The 18,808-nt window shown below is 43.8% G+C and overlaps 1 protein-coding gene across 1 annotated transcript in view; it reads right to left on the reverse strand.

Annotated features, from left to right (window-relative positions):
- Positions 1 to 702: 702 nt before the first annotated feature.
- CDKL1 (cyclin dependent kinase like 1) overlaps positions 703 to 18,808 on the reverse strand; it is a 35,634-nt gene continuing 17,528 nt past the window's right edge. The window contains exons 5-9 of the mRNA XM_030562828.1: positions 17,977 to 18,177; positions 11,621 to 11,703; positions 8,935 to 8,991; positions 8,492 to 8,644; positions 703 to 1,789 (exon numbers count right to left, since the gene is read on the reverse strand). Coding sequence (XP_030418688.1) covers positions 1,682 to 1,789; positions 8,492 to 8,644; positions 8,935 to 8,991; positions 11,621 to 11,703; positions 17,977 to 18,177 — 602 coding nt within the window. The 3' untranslated portion in view covers positions 703 to 1,681. The remainder of the gene's footprint in view (positions 1,790 to 8,491; positions 8,645 to 8,934; positions 8,992 to 11,620; positions 11,704 to 17,976; positions 18,178 to 18,808) is intronic.

An 18,808-nucleotide genomic window follows, 5' to 3' on the forward strand; every position in this document is an offset into this window, starting at 1 on the left:
TGTGGACAAATTGGAAAGAGTCCAGCAAAGGGCAACAAAATTGATTAGGGGGCTGGAGCACATGACTTATGAAGAGAGGCTGAGGGAACTGGGATTGTTTAGTCTGCGGAAGAGAAGAATGAGGGGGGATTTGATAGCTGCTTTCAACTACCTGAAAGGCGGTTCGAAAGAGGATGGATCTAGACTGTTCTCAGTGGTGGCAGATGACAGAACAAGGAGTAATGGTCTTAAGTTGCAGTGGGGGAGGTTTAGGTTGGATATTAGGAAAACAATTTTCACTCAGAGAGTGGTTAAGCACTGGAATGGGTTACCTAGGGAGGTGGTGGAATCTCCTTCCTTGGAGGTTTTTAAGGTCAGGCTTGACAAAGCCTTGGCTGTGATGATTTAGTTGGGAATTGGTCCTGCTTTGAGCAGGGTGTTGGATTAGATGACCTCCTGAGGTCCCTTCCAACCCTGATATTCTATGATTCTATGAACATTAAAGTATAAAACAAATACATTAATCTGTCCTCACAAGACTATATGTCTGGCTGTCTGCCCCACTAAAACAATGTCAAGCTTTTGAACTGCATTATACCTCTGATAGTAGTCAAAAGACTACTACTTTCTCTGGATTCAAACAGCTGTTAAAAATACTTCTGCGATTGTACTGCCGATGTTAATGACATACACCATAATCAAACATTGATACACAAATAGAAAGGTGAGCTACATTAATTTTTATTCAAAACCAATAAAGTATTACATCCTGAGATTATACAAAGAAATTAGATTTATCCTAGTATAGATATTTAGGAGGCCTTCCTGCTCATTCCTTTCTAGTATTATAAACTACTGGTGAGCAGTTTCTGGTATTGACCAAATAAAAAGTGAAATCTCTTGATAATGCCAGAAAGAGAGAGGCAGTGGAGACCTAAAAACATATTCTAAAGCAACAACAATGTTTTACTAAAAGAGTATGTATCTATTTTATTGTCCCCACCATCATGCCCCACCATGCTGTAGTCTGTTGGGCATTCCATTTACCTTAGACTTTTCTAATGTTCCTAACACCTTATTTGCACTTTAAAAATATATTTTACCATGTTCAGCCAATTGAGTGAATGCTGCAATTAGCTGAACGGTCTCCAGCCCTATTCTTACAAACTCACACAAGTAACTTTACTTAGATAGAAAGTCCCACTGTTGGGCCTGCTCATGTGAATAAAATTATGCATATGCAGAGGTGTTTCAACTATCTAGTGTTGTGTAATGTATAGTATATTTTTTCATTATTTTTAATGCTTTGAAACAATGGGACTTTCTGAAACAAATTTATTTGGCATGCTTTGTGACTTCACAGCAAAGTCTTGAATACAGGCACTCAACATGGTTTATTAAAGTCACATACTGTAAGCAGTGGCTCTTGGTAACACTGAACCACAATATAATCACAAAACAAAAACAAAACACTTGTATTTTCCTTTATATATAGAATACTGATTAGCATGCAGCTCTGAGCTCTCTGCAGAGGTTTCCTTCCATTGGTGACCCATCACAAACTAACTTCACAGATCACTTATGTGTCTATTGTAAAATTTACATTGATTTAGTTTTTCACCTTAAGTCTTCCTTTTAGAAATTGTTGAAGGCTTGCCCTTTGAACAATAAATAGCTCTCATAGTAGTGACTTGCCATCTTGTTAGATGTTGGGGAAATGGTAGTTTAATTTTCTTGTGTTGCCATAGTACTTCTTGGTATCCAAAGCTGGTAAAATGTTACTGCTGGTTAACTGAGGCAGGTGCTGTAACTAAAGCAGAAAGCACAGTTTATACTTTCATAGGAAGTAATTTTATGCATTTCATTTTCTAAATGATACTGTAAGTCATTTGAAAACATTTGTGCTACATAAAACAGCTATGCACTTCTCACATTTAGCGACCCAGAGAAGATATGCATTTGTTCATGTGATTATACAACTTTCCTTGGAACAGCTCTTCAAAATTTTACTCAACCCATTTATCTTGGGCAAATAATTTATTTGACAGGCAGGTAAAAGACTAGTGTTATCAGTCAATCACATGACAAAAGGCAGAGGAGTTGATTTGATCCATGAATTTGTTTCCATTGGTCTTAACTTAAGCAGATCTGTGGGAAATTCCCACATCTGAGCCATTCTTTTTGAGGTGACAAATCTGAGGAACGGTCCCAGATTGAAGTGTCAGTAGAAGAGGTTTTGGAACAAACAGATAAAACAGTAATAAGTAGGGCTGTCAAGTGATTAAAAAAATTAATTGCAATTAATCACACTGTTAATAGAATACCATTTATGTAAATATTTTTGGATGTTTTCTATGTTTTCAAATATATTGATTTCATTTACAACATGGAATACAAAGTGTACAGTGCTCACTTTATTTTCGATTACAAGTATTTGCACAGTGAAAAAACAAAAATAGTATTTTTCAAGTCACCTAATACAAGTACGGTAGGGCTCTTTATCATGAAAGTTGAACTTACAAATGTAGAATTATGTACAGAAAACCTGCATTCAAAAATAAAACAATGTAAAATTTTAAAGCCTTCAAGTCCACTCAGTCCTACTCCTTGTTCAGCCAATCGCTCAAACAAATTTGTTTACATTTGCAGGAGATAATGCTGCCCGCTTCTTGTTTACTCTGTCACCTGAAAGTGAGAACAGGTGTTCTCGTGGCACCGTTGTAGCTGACTGTAGTGGAGTGGCTGCCCCACTCCTGAGGAACTGGGGTTAAAAGCAGCCCTGGGGAGGGCTGTAGTTGGGAGAAAGCAGCTACTAGGCTGATTGGGGAAGCAGCTGCAGCTGGGCCATGCCCCAATCAGGCCACAGCTGGCCCTATCAAAGGCCAGTGAACCAGGAGCTGGCACAGAGACTCTCTCTCTGCCTTTAGAGGGAGAAGGGCCTGGCTGCTGGGAAGTGTACCTAAGGTGGAGCAAGGCTGGGGGAAAGCAAGAGGTGCTGGGGAGCTCTGGCTTGGAAACCTCCAAGGCTGCTGGCCTAGGGTAAGGCCAGCTGGGTACTGGGGTTGCAGAGGGAAGCCCAAAATAGGTCGGCAGAGGCAACAGGTCCAACACCCCCTTGCCTACGAGGAGTGGCTTTTACACTGCAGTCTGCCCCAGCGAGCAGGGGCTAGATGGTGACTGGAAGTAGCCCATGACTGAGGCAAGGTGGGGATAGAGGGTTGGGGGTTCCCCTGGGTGGGGAGACCCTGAGACTGCAGGGGTATTGCCAGGGGGCAGCACCTCAAAGACAAATGGCACTGGGTCCTGGGAGGGACGTGGGGGCCAGTGGCAGCGGGACACTGGCCTGCAGAGGGTGCTCCAGAGGCTGGAAGAGCTAATTCCCGAGACGACCAGCAGGAGACACTGATGGGGTGAATCGTGCACTGCGATACTGCCATCTAAAGATATTTTTGTGCCAGATGTGCTGAAAATTCATATGTCCCTTCATGCTTCAACCCCATTCCAGGAGACATGCATCCATGCTGATTACAGGTTCTGCTCGATAACAATCCAAAGCAGTATGGACCAAGGCACGTTCATTTTCATGATCTGAGTCAGATGCCACCAGCAGAAGGTTGATTTTCTTTTTTGGTGGTTTGGGTTCTGTAGTTTCCGCATCAGAATGTTGCTCTTTTAAGACTTCTGAATGCATGCTCCACACCTTGTCCCTCTCGGATTTTGGAAGACACTTCAGATTCTTAAACCTTGGGTTGAGTGCTGTAGCCGTCTTTAGAAATCTCACACTGGTACCTGCTTTGTGTTTTGTCAAATGTGCCATGAAAGTGTTCTTAAAATGAACATGTGCTGGGTCATCATCCAAGACTGCTATAGCGTGAAATACATGGCAGAATGCGAGTAAAACAGAGGAGGAGACATGGTATTCTCCCCCCTTGGAGTTCAGTCACAAATTTAATTAATGCATTATTTTTTTAAACGAGCGTCATCACCATGGAAGCATGTCCTCTGGAATGGTGGCCAAAGCATGAAGGGCATACCAATGTTTAGTGTATCTGGCATGTAAATAACTTGTAATGCTGGCTACAAAAGTGCCATGCAAATGCCTATTCTCACTTTCTGGTGACTTTGTAAATAAGGAGAGGGCAGCATTATCTCCTGTAAATGTAAACAAAGTTGTTTTTCTTAGTGATTGACTTAACAAGAAGTAGGACTGAGTGGACTTGTAGGCTCTAAAGTTTGTTGTTTTGTTACTGAGTGCAGTTATGAAACAGAAAAATCTACATTTGTAAGTTGCACTTTCACAACAAAGACTGCACTACAGTACTTGTATGAGGTGAATTGAAAAATACTATTTTAGCATTTATACTGTGCAAATATTTGTAATAAAAATATACACTTTGATTTCAATTACAACACAGAATACACTATATATGAAAATGTAGACAAACATCCAAAATATGTAATACATTTCAATGGGTATTCTGTTTAACAGTGCAATTAAAACTGCGATGAATCGCGATAAAAAATGTTTTAGTTAATCACGAGTTAACTGTGATTAATTGGCAGCCCTAGTAATAAGTCACCAGGACTAGATGGTATTCACCCAAGAATTCTGAACGACTCAAATATGAAACTGAAGAACCACTAAGAGTGGTGCATAACCTATCACTTAAATCAGATTCTGTACCAGAGGACTGGAGGATAGTGAATATGACACCAATTTTTAAAAAATGCTCCAGAGGTGATCCTCCCAATTACAGGCCAGTACCTTTAAGCCCTTCTTTTGTATTTCGATCATCAAGGGGCCCCACTGATTGTTTAGCAGGCTTCCTGCTTCTGATGTACTTAAAAAACATTTTGTTATTACCTTTGGAGTGTTTGGCTAGCCATTCTTCAAACTCCTCTTTGGCTTTTCTTATTACTCTTGCACTTAGTTTGGCAGTGTTTGTGCTCCTTTCTATTTGCCTCACTAGGATTTGACTTCCACTTTTTAAAGGAAGTCTTTTTATCTCTCACTGCTTCTTTTACATGGTTGTTAAGCCACGGTGGCTCTTTTTTAGTTCATAGATTCATAGACTCTAGGACTGGAAGAGACCTCGAGAGGTCATCGAGTCCAGTCCCCTGCCCTCATGGCAGGACCAAATACTGTCTAGACCATCCCTGATAGACATTTATCTAACCTACTCTTAAATATCTCCAGAGATGGAGATTCCACAACCTCCCTAGGCAATTTATTCCAGTGTTTAACTACCCTGACAGTTAGGAACTTTTTCCTAACGTCCAACCTAAATCTCCCTTGCTGCAGTTTAAGCCCATTGCTTCTTGTTCTATCATTAGAGGCTAAGGTGAACAAGTTTTCTCCCTCCTCCTGGTGACACCCTTTTAGATACCTGAAAACTGCTATCATGTCCCCTCTCAGTCTTCTCTTTTCCAAACTAAACAAACCCAATTCTTTCAGCCTTCCTTCATAGGTCTTGTTGTCAAGACCTTTAATCATTCTTGTTGCTCTTCTCTGGACTCTCTCCAATTTCTCCACATCTTTCTTGAAATGCGGTGCCCAGAACTGGACACAATACTCCAGTTGAGGCCTAACCAGCGCAGAGTAGAGTGGAAGAATGACTTCTCGTATCTTGTTTACAACACACCTGTTAATGCATCCCAGAATCACGTTTGCTTTTTTTTGCGCAACAGTATCACACTGTTGACTCATATTTAGCTTGTGGTCCACTATGACCCCTAGATCTCTTTCTGCCATACTCCTTCCTAGACAGTCTCTTCCCATTTTGTATGTGTGAAACTGATTGTTCCTTCCTAAGTGGAGCACTTTGCATTTGTCTTTATTGAACTTCATCTGGTTTACCTCAGACCATTTCTCCAATTTGTCCAGATCATTTTGACCCTGTCCTCCAAAGCAGTTGCAATCCCTCCCAGTTTGGTATCGTCTGCAAACTTAATAAGCGTACTTTCTATGCCAACATCTAAATCATTCCTTTACTGTGTTTCTTAATGTGGGGTATAGATTTAAACAAAGTAAGCAAGTCATGGGATAAAGTCCTATTATGGATCCGTAACTGGTTAAAAGATAGGAAATAAAGGGTTGTAATAAATGGTCAGCTCTCAGAATAGAGAGAGGTAAATAGGGGTATCCCCCAGGGATCTGTACTGAGACCAATGCTGTTCAACATATTCACAAATGATCTGAAAAGTGGTAAACAGTGAGGAAGAAAAATTTCCAGACTATACAAAAATAATCAAGATGATTAATTCCAAAGAAGACTGAATAGTTACAACGGGATCTCACAAAACTGGGTGACTGGGCAACAAATTGTTGATAAATGCAAAATAATGCACATTAGAAAAAATAATTCCAACTATACATACAAAATGATGGGATCTAAGTTAGCCGTAACCACTCAAGAAAGATCTTGAAGTCATTGTGAATCATTCTCTGAAAACATCTTCTTATTGTGCAGCGGCAGTCAAAAAAGCGACTAGAATGTTAGGCACCATAAGGAAAGGAATAGGTAACAAAACAGAAAATATCATAATGTCATGGTATAAATCCATGGTACATCCACACCTTGAATATCACATGCAGATCTGGTTGCCCCATCTCAAAAAAGATACAGTACAAATGAAAGAGATACAGAGAAGGGCAACAAAAATATTTAAAGGTGTGGAACAGCTTCGATATGAGGAGAGATTAAAAAGACTGGGACTTTTCAGCTTGGAAAAGAGGTGACTAAGGGGGGCATATGACAGAGGTCTATAAAATCATGACTAGTGTAGTAAAAGTAAATATGTGAAGGAGTAAATAAACTTCCTTAACACAAGAATCAGGTGTCACCTAATGAAATGAATAGTTAAAAACAAACGAAAGCAGGTACTTCTTCACACAATTCACAGTGAACCTGTGAAATTAGCTGCCAGGGGATGTTGTGAAGGCCAAAACAATAATGGAGTTCAAAAGAGAATTAGATACATAAATGAAGGATTGGTCTAACAATGGCTATTAGCCAAAATAGTCAGGGATGCAACCCCATGCTCTGAGTGTCCCTCGCCTCCGACTGCCAGAAGCTGGAAGTGGATGACAGGGAATTATTCTATGATTGCTCTGTTCTGTTCATTCCTTCTGGATCATCTGGCATTGGCCACTGTTAGAAGACAGGCTACTGGGCCAGATGGACCATTGGCATGACCCAGGATGGCAGTTTCAGTGTTCCAGTGGAATGCAGCTGTTGTGGAAGGTCAGAAGGAAAGATGAACTCACAGATGGCTAGTGCAAATCCCTTGGAGGACTGAAAGCATCAATTTTAGAGACTTTGGGCTGGACTGTGTTTCAACAGGAAGTCAGTGTAGAGATCAGAACCCCTGGATGATGTGTTCATGGCACCCTGTCTTGCCAAGCAGAGAGGTGGCTGAATTTGGTACATCAAAGCTTATTCAGGGTGTGCAGTTTTATTGACCAAGTGAAGCAAAGATCCCGACATTTGGCGTGATGGCATTTCTCCGTGTGTGTATCTATTGCAAGACCTTTTGAATGCCACATCTGACAAATTCCAAAATGTCAATGAATGGTCTAGGCACCAAGGGGCAGAACACTAGTGATTTTGGTAAAAATCAGAAACTGGAAAAAGAAAGGGAAGGAGGGGTGGACACAGAGCTCGGCACCTGGTTAGTAGAGCCAGCAGTTTCAATAGTCTCTGCAATTGTCTATAGAGTGATGAGCCCAGCTGATGGCAGCTCTTACACCTACCAGCATTACCACCATCCCCATCTCAGCTCTGCCTGTCCTCCCAGTACAGTTTAAAATGCTGACACCGTGAATGACTTATCTCCCAGGCAGAAAGAAAAGAAATGAGTATGATGGTTGGGAGGACACAGAGACTCTGTTCAAGAGGCGGGAATAGTTTCAGGGAGTCCCTGAAATAGAGGGGGGCGGGAGGGTGGCACACAGGAGCTTGTGGGGGAGGGATGCAAGGAGCTCCTGGCTTGTGAAAAGAGTGTAGCCTACAGAAACAAGAGATCATGAGCTAGTCCGAATCTAATAACTAATCATGACAGCGTTCTGTCAGGCATCTTCATTTCTAACTGGCTCTGGCTAATTACACTTGTCTCTTGTTCACCCCCAGTGTCTCAATGAAGATTTAGCCTAAAGTTTAGATTGCATTGGGCTGGCTTGTTAGCAAGGCAGTTAATTGTCTTCTTGGGTTACAAGTCAGCCACCCATTTCTGCAGCCCACTGCTGGTCTGATCTGGGGATCCTTATCTCCCCAAAAACTGCAGGTGTAAGAATTCCAACTCCACCTAGAGTGACCAGATGTCCCGATTTTATAGGGACAGTCCTGATCTTTGGGTATTTTTCTTATATATGCTCCTATTACCCCCCACCCCCTGTCCCGATTTTTCACATTTGCTGTCTGGTCACCCTAACTCCACCTGCCGGAAGCTACAAAAGGGAAACAGGCTCCTACACGAGGCTATAGGACATTGAACACTATGAAATAAGTCTTACCCCTGGCACGTGCTTTCGAGTTGTCCGGGCTGGTTTCCGAGCGACTTTTTCATGCTCCCTTCCCAAGTCTGCTTCTCTCATGCTGTCAAAGTATGGATGTTGCAGTAACTGTTCGCATGTGAGCCTCTCAGCGGGGTCCATATGAAGGCAGCCCTAGAAAAACGTCATACAGCTAAGGATGACACAGGTATTCTTTTGTGTACTGTGACATTAAAATATTACAGATGTTAAAAGCCAGCTGGTTTTAATGAACATCTGTGGGCTTTGGGTTATTTTAAATGGATCCCTGGAGTCTGAGTTTTCCAGGGTTAAGAGTCAACACAGAATTCTCCAAGACATGTCACACACGCAGGTGACTAATAGTGAATTATCCTTCTCTTGGATAACCTAGATAGAGTTTAAGTGTGAACTCTGTACTTCGCCACACACAGTGCTTCGCTTACCTTCATTAGTCCTAGCGCAGTATATGAAGTGTTAGGGAATTTCAATTCTAGTGGCTCCTGGGGGGGGAAAAAGTATATTTATATTAGTAACTGTTTCAATTCTCAGGGTGTTATCACGAACATGCTTTCCACATCACATAGACTCATAGACTCTAGGACTGGAAGGGACCTCGAGAGGTCATCGAGTCCAGTCCCCTGCCCTCACGGCAGGACCAAATACTGTCTAGACCATCCCTGATAGACATTTATCTAACCTACTCTTAAATATCTCCAGAGATGGAGATTCCACAACTTCCCTAGGCAATCTATTCCAGTGTTTAACTACCCTGACAGTTAGGAACTTTTTCCTAATGTCCAACCTAAATCTCCCTTGCTGCAGTTTAAGCCCATTGCTTCTTGTTCTATCATTGGAGGTTAAGGTGAACAAGTTTTCTCCCTCCTCCTGATGACACCCTTTTAGATACCTGAAAACTGCTGTCATGTCCCCTCTCAGTCTTCTCTTTTCCAAACTAAACAAACCCAATTCTTTCAGCCTTCCTTCATAGGTCATGTTCTCAAGACCTTTAATCATTCTTGTTGCTCTTCTCTGGACCCTCTCCAATTTCTCCACATCTTTCTTGAAATGCGGTTCCCAGAACTGGACACAATACTCCAGTTGAGGCCTAACCAACTGGAGTATTGTGTCCGATTAGAACCTTACCAAATCCATGGTCCATTTCAGTCAATTTCATGGTCATAGGATTTAAAAAATCATAAATGTCATGATTTCAGCTATTTAAATCTGAAATTTCACAGTGTTGTAACTGTAGGGGTCCTGACCCAAAAAGGAGTTGGGGGGGGTCATCACTGCTAACCTTACTTTTACGCTGCTAGTGGTGATGGCGCTGCCATCAGAGCTGGATATCTGGAGAGGCAGCAGCTGGCTCCGGGAGCCCAGCTCTGAAGGCAGAGCCGCCACCAGCAGCAGCGCAGAAGTAAGGATGGCATAGTGTGGTATTGTTACCCTTACTTTTGCATTGCTGCCTGCAGAGGCGGGCCCTTAGTCAGCAGCTGCCCCTCTCCGGCCCCCCAGCTCTGACGGGAGACCAGATTTCACGGCCTGTAACACATTTTTTATGGCCATGAATTTGGTAGGGCCCTACACGTGATGCATTCATCATCTCTTTTCACTTCCAACTCAGCCTATTTCACAATCAACAGCATTTTAAAGCTACTTGAGCACACAGTTACTGAATGAACATACAGTGATTGAATCATGATTTGCTTATTGTTCTGTTTGCTCCCGGCACCCATATTTTTCTGCAGTCATGGCTCATGGTGATCTGACTCCAGTATACCCAGTATTAGATAAACCGAAAGGAATTTTATAGAGGATTAAAGACAAGGAACAACAAAATAACAAAGGTCTGTGAGGGTTAAGCCATGAGGAAATATTGAAGTCATTACACACATATTGATCATACAACAATAACTAAGATGGAATAAGATAACCCGATGCATGTATCAGATGCAAGTAAACACCAAGAAGAGGAATTGTTTAGAGGTCTGAGTGAGTCAGATTAGGGGTGAGAGGATAAAAATGATCAAAGGAAAGTTTTAACTGATCAGATTAAACCAAACAAGCCATGACTGAGGTAAAGTCTCCCAGTGGATACAGCAAGAGGCTTCTTTGGGTCATTTAACACTGGACTGGACAGACTTTCAAGTACATACCACAGGGAATGATCCCAAACAAGCAGAGAAAGGGACAAGCAGAGCTGGTAACGGGCTTTTCCATCTCTGGTTTCTGGTTGGCCTGACCCTACAAAGTAGAGTTCTGCAACCCAACCCAACCCTGATGGGACCCGACTGCAAGCACCAGGTTGGGTTCGGGTTGTGTCAGAAAACGACCTGACCCTCTCAGGCTTGGGCTAGGTCGGCTTCCCTCCTCCTGCCCGTGGGGTCGGCAGAGTAGCGGCTGTGTACCCTGCTCCCACCAGCCGTGGCCACCTCACCAGACTGTGCACCCGACAGGAGTTGGGGCACCTCTTGCTTGGCAATGCTCACACAGCGCAGCGGCTGGCAGGAGCGGGGCACATAGCTAGGGGTGCTGCCAACCCCATGGGCAGGATGTGGCAACAACACTGACTCAAGTTTGGGGGAAGAGCCAGAGCTGGGTCAGACAATGACTTGGCCCTCTTGCGCCCACGTTGGGTGGGCTTGGGTCCGGTCTGAAATTTCAGATTTAAAAATTAAGCCCACGCCGACCTCTCCTACAAAGAGTCATGCTCAGGAGTTGAATGGCACTACTTGCATGCTTAAAGAGAGGCAAGTGCCTCAGTTTCTGCAGGATCAGGGCCTACGATGTGTCTGCATTTGGCCTTTGCTGTGTCCAACAGCAATGACCACCACGGTGTAGCGCTTTTCATGCGGAATACCGACTGGCCAGGATGAATGGCTTCTAGCTGTGCCACAGGCCAGCGGTTCCTTCCATCAGGTCATTAATCCCAAGGAAATGCCCTGAATCTCAATCAGTTATCGCTTAATTGTAGCCCTGCATGCAGCTCTGTGAACAACAATCTAACTAGACTCTCCTGGGGCGTAAAAGCAAGAACACTTCTCTTTCCCGAACACAACCATCTCATTTGCATAGCATACAAATTGCTGATTAGCGTTAGACTCAAGTAAGTTTGTAGGGCACTCTTACCTTGTTCTCTGGATCTGGAATTTGCACCCCACTGAAGAACTGATTAGTGCTGAATAATTGCTGATGCCTGGGAATAAGATCCCCTTTAATCAAAAATAAAAAGCCAAGTCAGGTGAATTAGATGTTTTACTAGCCCATGTCTTACAAGCTTATCCTGTAGCAAGGCTGAAACTACACTAGAGATTTTTAAATAGATATTCTGGCATCAAGAGAACTAATACAATATTCACTTACAAAAACTAATCATCTTGACTTCACTGATTAAAAGTCCTGATTATTTTAAAACGATCACTGTGTTGCAATAAATTGGCTAGTTCATGCTACTCTACTAGATAGAATCAGAACTGTTCAACTGTGTGTCCTTGGCCCTATACTGCTAATAGCTAATGGAGATTCTCTTGTAGCAGAAGTAATAGGAGTCTGTGCTTTTGGAGCAGGAGATCCAACTTCAGTCTCCACTGCTACCACCATGGTCTGAATTTCCATGCTTTGTGCATAGCAACAATCATGCAGTGGTTATATTTCTAATATTTATTCCTCAATATTAATGCCCGTTTAGTTTTCCTTCACTGTTTGGCAATTTACATCATGTTGGCAAATTCTGAGTCCCACCACAGCTTAAAAGACACCTCACTACAGCAGCAAGGAACATACCGTGTAAGAGCAAAGGCATGTCCACTTTTCACAGAAATAAAACTGTTCCAACTCAGCACCAATACCGGTATCACTGGCCTGGTAGTACTGGACAATTCTTTGGTTGGTTGAATGTAAACATAGATGTGTGTCCAAGTGTGAGAGCTAGAGGGTGCTGCATGAACAGCTGTGAGATCAGGCTTCAGGACTCGAAAGCCAAGCCAAGCTATCCTGATGTGATTACAGTGTACGGGGCACTCTAACACAAGGGGACACTGGAGGTGCTGCATATACATTTATTAAGAAAACAAATCAACAAGTAGCTCCCCTGCTCAACTCTAAGCAGATGGAACAGTCCACTGCTGTAATGAATGACTGGCAAGAGCTACTGTTTGTTTTGGGCTTTACTGCAGAGTTGGCGTAGGACATGCTTTGTTCACAACAGGGGCTAGAAAGGTTATGCCAGCCCAGTGCTCAGATTAATGCTGTGTTTCAACACTTTCAAAGACAGGGGCTTTGCTCATGCTGTTCCTGACAATGGGCCCTTCCTTTGTGAAGACTGGAAGGGGGACAGGCTAGGGAAGAGGGTCACTCTCTTATTCAAATTTGATTTTATATTTATAACCTTCCTCTTGAATAGCCCTGAGCAGACAGTCATTGGGCAAGAATGGGCTGAAATGCAGTAACAGGCATATGTTAAGGCCACACTCTCCCCAAGGGGGTTTCATAAGCCCTGTCTGGAGTCCTTGTGCTTAAGAAAGAGCAGCTGGGATTGATGACGTTCAAATCAAATCACTAACCCAGGGTTAACGTAGTAGTGAAACCACCGTGAGAACATAGCTTTGATCAAGTAGCTCTCACTGCAGACTAATAATTCCTTATCCTGTCTTCTTTCCATAGCCCAGATCAAAAGGAAAATCTTTCCGAGCCGAAAGCCCATTCTTACAATACATTATAACTTTCCTAAAGCTTAAGGGGGAGCATTCCAGAGACTGTAGCAATCAAACCATGACTATGATTGGTTTCACCTATATTGGATAACACATATTTTATCTATAAAAGGAATGAATGGACTTTTACATGATTTTCTAAGTTACTCAGTAAGAAAATATGAATCTTGAGCTATCCAAGAATCACATATAAAAAAGCAGATTTGTTTTTGCCCAGAGCTGAGAATCCACTCTATCGATTACACACCAATGTGAAACAAAAGCAGTAAGAGCTGGTTAATTCCCACCTAAAAGTTTTAGGTTCCCCCCATGACACACTCTGATCTGGTAAAATCCCCAATTCTAAATCCAAACCAGACTAATGATGCCTTTGTCGCTAAGCAATCGACAGCTGGGAGAATCTCAATCATCCACTGCTTGCAGTGTCTTCCTCTGGATATTCTGACCGCTCTAAAAAATATGTTTTACTGAGACTTCTCCCTAACTGTAATTAGCCAAGTCCAATTAGTCCTTACACAGAGGCACAGAGCTTGCCACGGCTGCTGGGAAATACTGTAGCTGTTTCAGATCTTCATGCAGTCTGGACGGGATGATGAAAACAAGGGAGAGATTCACATTTTCCAGAAAATTTGTAGTGCAGAAGGAATACGTTATTTTTTTTTAATATAAATTTTAAAAGGCTTCTATAAAAAAAGGCTTTCCCTGGATAAAAATAAAGAATCGGAAGGATGGCAAAGGTTAGGGCTAGCGCAGACGCAGCTCAAGGGGAGAGCAGGGGGGGTCCAGGGAACAGACATTAAAATAACTATGGCTTACATCAAACTGCAGCAACACCCACTTGTCACAGGGGCTGCACAGGTTTCAGCCTTCTCGCCCTGTTCCCTGTGCTGAGGCTGGTAAAATAAGAGTTCCCACACCTTTTTTTGATGTTTCACCCTTGTGCTTTATTTTACTGTACAGTCCCCTTTATCCCCCAACAGTTATCCCCTTTCCAGGCTCTCTTGGCCCTTGAGGTGTCCTTCCTGTGGTGAGGAGATAGAGCTGTAGTCTCCCATCCCCTCCCTGGCTAGCCTCCTGACTGAGTTTTGTTCAAGGCTTTTATAGCCCTCCCAGCCTTCAGCCCAGCTGTTGCTGCTTAGCCCAGTCTATTGCAGGGAGCCAGCCTCGTTAGGGCCCGCAGCTGGGCTCCCTGCTGGCTGCTTGGTACCTCTGCCCCTGGCCTCTCTGCCTGAAAGCAGGGCTTAGTTAGCATTTTAGCAGGGCAGTCAAGGGGTTTCACCCCTGCTCTGCCCCACCATCAAAGGAAATCCTCCCCGTGGACTCTCAATCAGGTCCACGGTGCTCAGATACCATGGTGATAGGCACGCTTACAAATCTACGTGGACTAGAACAAAGGGAGTCTTCCCAGGGCGCTGGACGAGACAAGACACAGTGGCTTGAGGCCTGTTCTAAACTTGGGGGAATGGCAGTGTGAGGGGTCCTTGGAAGTCCAAGAGACTAGAGAGGAGAGAGGGACATAAGGCCTTAAGCAATTAATTCACAACAAATAATCTGCCTCATTTCACCTTTTTATTCCTGTTTGGGAACAGATGGCGAAATTCTCAGCTCTACTCGTTCCAAGTCAGGCCCAAGTTTCGCCTGAAAATACGGTTCTGCTGATGGCTAGTGAAGTGCCCCCTGCAGGCTGCAGCACTAGTCATTTATATAAATCGCACAGTACTGTTCCTGTCCCCAAAACGGGACCACGGAGCTAACTGAATATCACACTCTAAGGGGCAGATCCTGCAGCAGGCTCCACTCAGGATGTTGAAGCCCTCTACACCAACATTCCACACAAAGATGGACTACGAGCTATCGGGAACAATATCCCCGATAACCTCACGGCAAACCTGGAGGTTGAACTTTGTGACTTTGTCCTCACCCACAACTATTTCACATTTGGGGACAATATATGCCTTCAAGTCAGCGGCACTGCTATGGGTAACCGCAAGGCCCCACAGTATGCCAACAGTTTTATGGCTGACTTAGAACAACGCTTCCTTAGCTCTCGTCCCCCAACGCCCCTACTCTACTTGAGCTACATTGATGACATCATCATCATCTGAACCCACGGAAAATAAGCCCTTGAGGAATTCCACCATGATTTCAACAATTTCCATCCCACCATCAGCTTGGACCAGTCCACACAAGCGGTCCATTTCCTTGACACCACTGTGTAATAAGCTATGATCACATAAATACCACCATATACAAGAAACCTACTGACCGCTATACTTACCTACATGCCTCCAACTTCCATCCAGGCCACAACACACATTCCATTGTCTACAGCCAAGCTCTAAGATACACCCGCATTTGCTCCAATCCCTCAGACATAGACAAACGCCTACAAGATCTCTACCAAGTGTCCTTAAAACTACAATACCCATCATCTGAAGTGAAAAAACAGATTGAAAGAGCCAGAAGAGTACCCAGAAGCCACCTACTATCGGACAGGCCCAACAAAGAAAATAACAGAATGCCACTAGCCATCACCTTCAGCCTCCGACTAAAACCTCTCTAGCGCATCAAAGATCTACAACCTATCCTGAAAGATGATCTCTCCTCTAACAGATCTTGGGTGACAGACCAGTCCTCTCTTACATACAGCCCCCAACCTGAAGCAAATACGCACCAGCAACCACACACCACACAACAAAAACACTGACCCAGGAACCTATCCTTGCAACAAAGCCTGATGCCCACTCTGTCCACATATTGTGACAGGGTCAGGCCAGATGGCTACAAGAGAGTGGTCGAAGGTAGATACATTAGCTCCAGGTTAAGCAGGTCCCTTTCCCCTGGGTAAGATAACAGGGACAATTCCAGAATACTCAGGAACTTTCTAGAATTAATTAAGGCTAATCGGGACACCTAAATTTAATTAAGGCTAATCAGGACACCTGGTATAAAAAGGCTCTCACTCCAGTTAGTGAGGTGTGCGTAAGGAGCTGGGAGTGAGAGGGTGTGCTGCTGGAGGACTGAGAAGTACAAGCGTTAGCAGATATCAGGAGAAAGGTTCTGTGGTGAGGACAAAGAAGGTGTTGGGAGGAGGCCATGGGGAAGTAGCCTAGGGAGTTGTAGCTGTTGTGTAGCTGTCCAGAAGACACTCTAGACAGCTGCAGTCCACAGGGCCCTGGATTGGAACCTGGGACAGAGGGTGGGCCCCGGTTCCCCCCCAAACCTCCCAACTCCTGATCCAACACAGGAAGATCTCGGAGGCTAGCAAAATCCTCCAATAAAGAGCAGGACCCACCAAGGTAGAGGAGGAACTTTATCACAATATCTGTTCAAGTGACACCATCATAGGACCTAATCACATCAGCCACGCCATCAGGGGCTCGTTCACCAGCACATGTGACATATGCCATCATGTGCCAGCAATGCCCCTCTGCCATGTACATTGGCCAAACCGAACAGTCTCTACGCACAAGAATAAATGGACACAAATCAGACATCATGAATTATAACATTAAAAAACCAGTAGGCAAACACTTCAACCTCTCTGGTCACTCAGTAACAGACTTAAAGGTGGCAATTTTGCAACAGAAAAGCTTCAAAAACAGACTCCAACGAGAAACTGCTGAACTTGAATTAATATGCAAACTAGATACCGTCAATTTAGGCTTGAATAGAGACTGGGAATGGCTGAGCCATTACACACATTGAATCTATTTCCCCATATTAAGTATTCTCACATCTTCTTGTCAAACTGTCTGAAATAGGCCATCTTGATTATCACTACAAAAGTTTTTTCTCTCCTGCTGATAATAGCTCATCTTACTTAATTAGCCTCTTAGAGTTGGTAGGGAAACTTCCACCTTTTCATGTTCTCTGTATGTGTATATATCTTCTTACTATATGTTCCATTCTATGCATCCGATGAAGTGGGCTGTAGCCCACGAAAGCCTATGCTCAAATAAATGTGTTAGTCTCTAAGGTGCCACAAGTCCTCCTGTTCTTTTTGAGTTAGAATTGGCTTTCTTCCGGTTTTTCCACTAGCCACTTAACTCATTAAAAACCATCACCACCTCTGAATCCCCAGCCCATGGAAGTGTCCTAGAATGACTTAGCAATTGGGTGACCAACTTAAATCCTGGAGAGAGACTGCAGGAACCGCTGGGCAACACCTGCTACCCTGAGTGTATGTTCCTGCAAACACACGCATGGGGACAGGGCCCATTCCCAAGGAATGCTGGGTAAACCTCACTGCCACTGAAGTCAACAGGAAAACAAAGGTCCCTAGTAACATTCTTCTTCTTCTGAGGGTCACCCGTGCTCCCAGTCACTCCAGTGGGAGTTGTGGGGATCAGGCCCATCGTGATCAAGGCAGAGCTAGACAGCTGAAAAGTTACTAACATTCTCTTTATTTGCATACGCATTGCTGCTGTTCGGCTGGGACTCTAAAGTGCAATTTACTGCCAAAGCTTGGGACTTCTAAGTGTGTTTGCACAGTGATTATTGTGCTGTACTGCTATACAACATTTCCTGCTGTGACTCAAAACAAACCAGTAACCATTGCATTAATGTGAAACAAAGCAGCACAACGGGAGAAGGAGTCTGATCTGGGCTCTGAACTGATAATCAGAAGCTTTCCTAATATACAAGTGTTGGTCAGATTCTGATCTGCATAATAATCAGGTATGTCTGATACCTGCACTGTTTCCATTATTGGTTAAACAGGATGATTAGAGAGGAACATGGCTGAAACCTCACTGCAAGGGGACAACTTACCCAAGGTTCTCCTGATTAGGTACAGCTGGTCCACATCTGATTTTCCAGGCCACAAGGGGACACCTGACAACAACTCTGCAAAGACGCAGCCTATTGCCCAGACATCCACAGGAGGGCCATATTGAGTATCTCCTACAAGTAACTCAGGAGAACGGTACCATCTGGTAGCCACATAGTCTGTGTAATAATCACTAGGTCCAGCTAGATTGCGGTCAGGAAGGATAGAAATAAATAGAAATCTGGGATCAGAATTATTAAAGGAAGGGTAACAAGCATGTTGCTTATCATCTCTCTCAGACATTGCTACAGTAATGGTCCTGAAAGTCATCCTTGCAGCACAGCGAGGTAGAAACCAACATGGGTTACTGCACTTATTCAGAACCCAACTTTGCAACACTCATGAGCTGGTGCAATCAAAACAATAGTGTCCTGAAATCAGGCTAGGCACCACTCCTCCGAGAGGGCGCTGCCAGTTCTCAGCTCTCAAACCCCAGGTCACTTGTCTGGAGAAACGGGCGAACCAAAGGGTCACAAGATTTTTTAAATTATTATTATGGGACAACCAAAGCCACTGTTCCCAGGGCGAGACCCTTTTGCAAACGAGGCCCCTCCTGCGATAACAAGACTCTGCCTTAAGTGGAGGTTCTCTGTGGAAACAAACAACACCGCAAGAGGGTTTTCATGTGTGTGTGTGGGTATCCCGAAGACAAAATGTATCTGTCACAAGGCAGCACGAAAACGCTAGTTCCCTTGCAACTCAACAGCTGACCCCAACTGGGCTCCAAAGAGGACACTGGCCCCAGGCAAGAGGTCCCAGAAGGAAGTCAGGAGG

This window comes from Gopherus evgoodei, chromosome 4, assembly GCF_007399415.2.
Source record: "Gopherus evgoodei ecotype Sinaloan lineage chromosome 4, rGopEvg1_v1.p, whole genome shotgun sequence".
NCBI classification, from domain to species: domain Eukaryota; kingdom Metazoa; phylum Chordata; order Testudines; family Testudinidae; genus Gopherus; species Gopherus evgoodei.